At 50.5% G+C, this 6,067-nt stretch overlaps 1 protein-coding gene across 1 annotated transcript; it reads left to right on the forward strand.

Moving 5' to 3' along the window:
* Positions 1-768: 768 nt before the first annotated feature.
* Positions 769-3,506, forward strand: GP5 (glycoprotein V platelet; the record flags this gene model as incomplete). Its single annotated transcript, XM_082625098.1, has 2 exons — positions 769-814; positions 1,795-3,506. Exon 2 carries the CDS (start codon positions 1,797-1,799, stop codon positions 3,504-3,506), a length of 1,710 nt encoding a protein of 569 aa, XP_082481224.1. The 5' UTR covers positions 769-814; positions 1,795-1,796.
* Between the last annotated feature and the right edge of the window lie 2,561 nt (positions 3,507-6,067).

The raw sequence follows: 6,067 nt of genomic DNA on the forward strand, positions 1-6,067 counted from the left end.
AGCCATGGCCACTGAGCCTGCATGTCCGGAGCCTGTGCTCTGCAACGGGAGAGGCCACAGCAGCGAGAGGCCCGCGTACCGCAAAAAAAACAAAAAAACAAAAAAACAAAAAAAAACATACCGAGACAATTATTTCATAAGAATGGCAAAAATTAAATTTAAAAAATCAATTCCAAGGCATGGGTGGAGGTGTACAGGAACTGTCATACACAGTAGGTGGCAGCATATATTGGCACAACTACTTTGCAAAGCAGTTTGACATCCCTGTGTTCAATTGAACATGTGGACACCCTTCCTTCAACCCAGTAAGGCCATTATGGAACATATTTGAGAATGTTTTTAGCTTTACTACTCCTAAAACGAAAAAAAAAATGAGTGGAGCACTTGAGAATGTCCTTAGCCTTATTCCTTAAAGGGGGAGAGGGGAACTGGAAATGGCAGAAAAAGGAACACCCAAAGGAAGTGTAGCCCAACCAGGGGTGTGGTTGCTGCAGTGGCCCAGCTGTGTCACTACTGGACACACATCACAAAGTCATATTGTGCCTCTGGGGAGAAACTGCTCTCCCTCCTGCTCTTATCATTCAACTTTGGCCATAGGACTTGGGTGATATATGGTCTCTTTTTCAAAGTTTGAAGATATTTGTCATTAAAAACCAGAATATGTCCTCTGAGATAGGGTCCTTAAAATGACTTTTATTCTGGGATAGCCTTTATCCTCAGGATGCAAGGATACTTCCCTCTTCCTTTGGAAAGTGCCAGATCACATGCAAAGCTCTAAGCCTTTCAGTTGCTTTGGGCTGCAGCACCATTTCAGGTAAGGCCAAATATTTTAAAAATTAGTACGGGCAACTGGAGGGCTTGGTTAGTCTGTACGAACAAGAAATAAAATTGAGTACAAGAAGCAATTTGTTTAAAATTACATGTAGGGAACATTGTTTTGGCAGATTAGTATTACTGTATTTCACAGATAATTCAGTGCCACGAGTACTAATTTTTATTTAAGCATCTTAGCAGTGATAGCTCCTTGTTTATGGCTTAATCAGAAATACTACTCTCAAATTCTAGCTCTGTGACCCTGGTTAAGTTACTTAAACTTCCTGTGCCTTAGCTGCATCATCCTTTAATTGGGGATAATATTAGTACCTAACTCATAGGGTTGTTGTAAGGATTAAGTGAAATAATTTAAATAAAGTTCTGAGAACAATGCGTGGCATAAAGTGACAGGTACTATTACCCACTATTACCTATTTTTCTCAGTGTGGTTCACTATTATGGGGTGGTCCTGTTTTAGAGTAAGTTGGCACTGAAGATACAGCATGATTGTGATAAAAGGAATCAGGTGATGGTTGCTGCTGTTTTAACAGACTTTGCTGTTCCCTTCAGGGCTGTAGGTCATAGCCACCCCAGGCTGTCATGAAGTCAAGAGCAGGGCTATGTTCACAATGCACACTGCTCTGTGATGTCTGTGAGAAAGATTATTTTAATTAGTTCTCTCTATGTAAAGATTTAAAGGTATTGACTTTTCCATTGCTTGAAAATGCTTTCATTTCAACGATTTGAACTAAGAGTGGAAAATCTGTAAAACGAACGAGGCCTCGTAGTGTAGAATGAACGTCTTTTCACCACCCAGGAAAATCAGCACTCCTAAGAGGGAGACTTAACTTGTACCTGGGTAACATTCAAAGTCGGTGATAATCCTGGCGAAAGGATCATGCAGGGTTAGGTTACAAGATTGAAATTAGAGCGTTTGTCCTTTGGGTGTTGCCCACAGATCTGCCGCGGTCGCCTTTCCAGACATGCTGAGGAGCGCTCTGCTGTGCGCTGCGCTCGGGCTCCTGCGCGCCCAGCCCTTCCCCTGCCCACCCACCTGCAGGTGCATTTTCCGCGACGCCGCGCAGTGCTCGCAGGGCAGCGTGGCGCGCATCGCGGCGCTCGGCTTGCCCACCAACCTTACGCACATCCTGCTCTTCCAAATGGGCCGCGGCATCTTGCAGAACAGCAGCTTCAGTGGCATGACCGTCCTGCAGCGCCTAATGCTGTCCGACAGCCAAGTTTCGGCCATTGCTCCCGGCACTTTCAACGACCTGATAAAACTTAAAACCCTGAGGTTATCGCACAACAAGATCACTCATCTTCCAGGCGCCCTGTTGGATAAGCTGGTGCTCTTGGAACAGTTGCTTCTGGACGGCAATGAACTAAAGAGCCTTGACCAAAACATGTTTCAGAAACTGGTTAACCTGCAGGAGCTCTTTTTGAACCAAAACCAACTCGCTTTCCTCCCTGCTAGCCTCTTCGCACACCTGGGGAACCTGAAATTGTTGGATTTATCGGGAAATAATTTGACCCACCTGCCCGAGGGATTGTTTGGGGTCCAGGTTAAGCTTGAGAAGCTTCTGCTGCACTCGAACCAGCTCGTGTCTCTGGATTCGGGGCTGTTGGATAGCCTGCGCGCCCTGACGGAGCTGCAGCTCGACAGAAATCACATCCGTTCCGTCGCACCCGGCGCCTTCGACCGTCTGCGAAGCCTGAGCTCTTTGACTCTTTCCAGAAACCGCCTCGAGTTTCTGCCCTCTGCCCTCTTTCTTCATGCGCACAATTTGACCTTCCTGACCCTGTTCGAGAACCCGCTGGAGGAACTCCCCGAGGTGCTTTTCGGGGTGATGGGCGGCCTGCGGGAGCTGTGGCTGAACGCCACCCAGCTGCGCACCCTGCCTGCCGCCGCCTTCCGCAACCTGAGCGGCCTGCAGGTCCTGGGGGTGACGCTGAGCCCGCGGCTGAGCGCGCTCCCGGAGGACGCCTTTCGGGGCCTCGGCGAGCTGCGGGTGCTCGCCCTGCGCTCCACCGGCCTGGCTTCCCTCCCCGCCGGCTTGCTCCGCGGCCTCGGCGGGCTGCGGCACTTGTCGCTGCGCCGCAACCGGCTGCGGACCCTGCCCCGCGAGCTCTTCCGCAACCTCAGCAGCCTGGAGGAGGCCCAGCTTGACCACAACCAGCTGGAGACACTGCCCGGAGACGTATTTGAGGCTCTGCCCCGGCTGGCGAAGGTTCTGCTGGGGCACAATCCCTGGCGCTGCGACTGTGGCCTGGGGCCGTTCCTGGCGTGGCTGCGGCGGCACGCGGGCCTCGTGGGTCGAGCCGAGCCCCCGCTGTGTCACGGCCCCGGGCCGCACGCCGGCCTGCCGCTCTGGGCCCTGCCCCCCGGCGACCCCGGCTGCCCGCGCCCCGGGAGCCCGCCTTCCCGCCGCCTTGCCCTCGGCTCTTCCGAAGGCACCCAGCAGCCCGCCCTGCCTGCCGCCCCTGCCCGCGCTTCCTTGGGACCCAAGCGCTCCGAGTCCTGGGCGTGGGCCCGGCCAGTGGCCGAGGGCAAAAGTCAGGACCAGAGCCTGTTCTGGGCTCTCTATTTTCTGCTTTTAGCTGCTCAGGCCATAATAACCGGGATCATAGTGTTTGCGATGATTCGACTCTGCAGGCTCTTTCGGAAATTAATCAGAGAGAGAGCTCTGGTTTGAGGCAATGGTAAAACCTTGCAATTAATTAAAACGTGACCAGGGTATTGTCAGACGTGGCTCTGGGGAGAGTGCAGACGGGCTGCCGCTGTCTTCCTCTCCCTGCTTCCTCTTCCTCTTCTCCCATCTCCCTCCCTCCCTCCCTCTCTTCCTCCCTCCCTCTCTCTTCCCCTTTCTGTCTCACCTCCCATTCCCGCCCCCGCCCCGTACCATTTACTGTCAGAAATTGTGGCTGCCTGCTGTGCCTTTGTCGCCTCCTCCGTCGTGTGCACCAGGGGGCGCGGGCAGTGAAGGCCCGTCCCAGTGCCCGCCGTGCCGGCTGGAGGGAGGGTTCTCTCCACTGTTTTCGGAGGGAAGGTGCAAAGGAGGCAGCCAGCCTCAGTCCAGGGCCCGCCTCCCGCACCTGGCAGGTGTCTGGTAAATGTTTGTGAAATGAATGAATAACATGAATACAGGGGAATCCAGTGATAATGGCTTTTCCTAACGGAGAAGATGGAGTGCTCGTTTTATCTACTTTTATTTGAAAAGCAGAATTCTTCCAGTTCTTGGACTTCCCTGGTGGCGCGGTGGTTAAGAATCCGCCTGCCAATGCAGGGGGCACGGGTTCAAGCCCTGGTCTGGGAAGATCCCACATGCCGCGGAGCAGCTAAGCCCGTGAGCCACAACTACTGAGCCTGTGTTCTAGAGCCCGTGAGCCACAACTACTGAAGCCCGCGCGCCTAGAGCCTGTGCTCCACAACAAGAGAAGCCACCACAATGAGAAGCCCGTGCACGGCAAGGACGAGTAGCCCCCACTCGCCACAACTAGAGAAAACCCGCACGCAGCAACAAAGGCCAAACACAGCCAAAAATAAATAAATAAATTTATTTAAAAAACAAAAGAACTTTTCAAAAAAAAAAAAGAATTTTCCAGTTATTTTTCTGTCCTGTTTCTTCTCACTTTATGTATGTCTGACCTGTGCGGTTTTGGGGAGAGCGCTGAACTGCATCCACACAAAAGCATATTTTCAGAGCAGGTCCGCTGAGAGAGAGAAAACCCAGCCTTCCCTCTGGGAGGTCGGTGCCCAGCGCAGAGCCCTTACAGCAGGGTCTGGGCTGAGCGCCGAGGAGCGGGGGAGGGGCGGGCACAAGAGCAGGTGGGACGGGGGTTAGGGAAGGAGCGGGGGCGTTCGGGGGGTCTAAGTGTGGGGCTGGGAGCGCCCACTGCCCACGGATGCGTGCCCGTGAAGCGCTGCTCTGCTTGTTCACGGGGCCTGTGAGTTGCTACTTGCTTCCTACAGGGGTGAAGACTGTCATTTTGACACTGGGTTGGTTTTCATTTCCTGAAACTAAACGCTACCTCATTTCACAAACATTTACGGAACACCTGACAGTGACAGGTGTTCATGAATATAATGATAAGCTTGGGTTCTAGTTTATTATGCTCGGATCATGTTCTCATTTATTCCCATTGAAGGCAGTAAAACTCTTGTTGCTTTCATTGGGTGTCTGCTTGTGAGAAGCAGTGGTTAAAACATAGGCTTCGAGTCGGAAGGGTTCAGATCCCAGCTCCACCTACTAACTCCATAGGACTGTGGGCAAGGCACCTGAATTCTCGAAGCCTTGGTTTCCTCATCCCTGGAAAGGTATAAATAATATGTGCCTCTTAGAGTTGTTGTGAGAACTAAAGGCAATAAAACATCTGATGAGAGCCCAGTGCCCTGCATACAGTAAATACTCAATAAATGGTAGCTCTTATTATTAAAGGGCAAGCAATTATTACTGCAGTCATCATTTCAAAAGAAGAGCTTTGAGCTGTTTTTTTTTTTTCCTCTGTGTATATAAAGATGAGAGCAAACATCCTCAAACTGGAGATAACATTCAAGTTAGTCTTCACTTGTGGGTGGTCTCAGCCCTGTGTGGTCAGGCTCTGTGCTCAGGGTCCAGAGAAATAGGTCCTCCAACAACCACTGGATGTGGAGCAGAAAGAGCTGGGTTCCTGGCATTGTAGGTGCACTTCTCTTTCAAGGCCAAGTTCACATGTCTCCTCCTGGTGAAGTCTTCCCTGACTGTCCTAGCAGATTAAAGTGTTCCCTTCTGTGTGCCCCCCTCTCAGGCTATCTGGCACCAGGCACCCTCCCACTCCAACTGGTTCTGCTCACCCTTCACTCTAAGGGGTGTGTGTGTGTTTATGTGTCTCCTTGGCTTATTTATTTACATTGCTCCAAATTTTGAAACTACCTACAGCATAAAACTCACACTCTGCATATAGTATTCTTCAACTGTTTTTTTCTGGGCTAACACATTTTTGAGATTTATCCACATGAAGCATTTGGCTCTAGTTCATTCATTTTAGTAGCTACATGATATTCTATTGAATGAATATACCACAATTTATCTGTTCTCTTGTTGATGGACATTTACTCCCAGTGTTTTTTCTTTTCTTTATATGGCCCATTACTCTACATCCTTACCACCTCTTGATAATGTCAGAATTTTTAATTTTTGTCAATCTGATAGGTAGGAAATGGTATTTCATTGTTGTTTTATCTTATATTTCCCTGATAACTAGTGAAGTTGAACTT

Source organism: Mesoplodon mirus (assembly GCF_964341445.2).
Source record: "Mesoplodon mirus genome assembly, chromosome: 6".
Taxonomy (NCBI): domain Eukaryota; kingdom Metazoa; phylum Chordata; class Mammalia; order Artiodactyla; family Ziphiidae; genus Mesoplodon; species Mesoplodon mirus.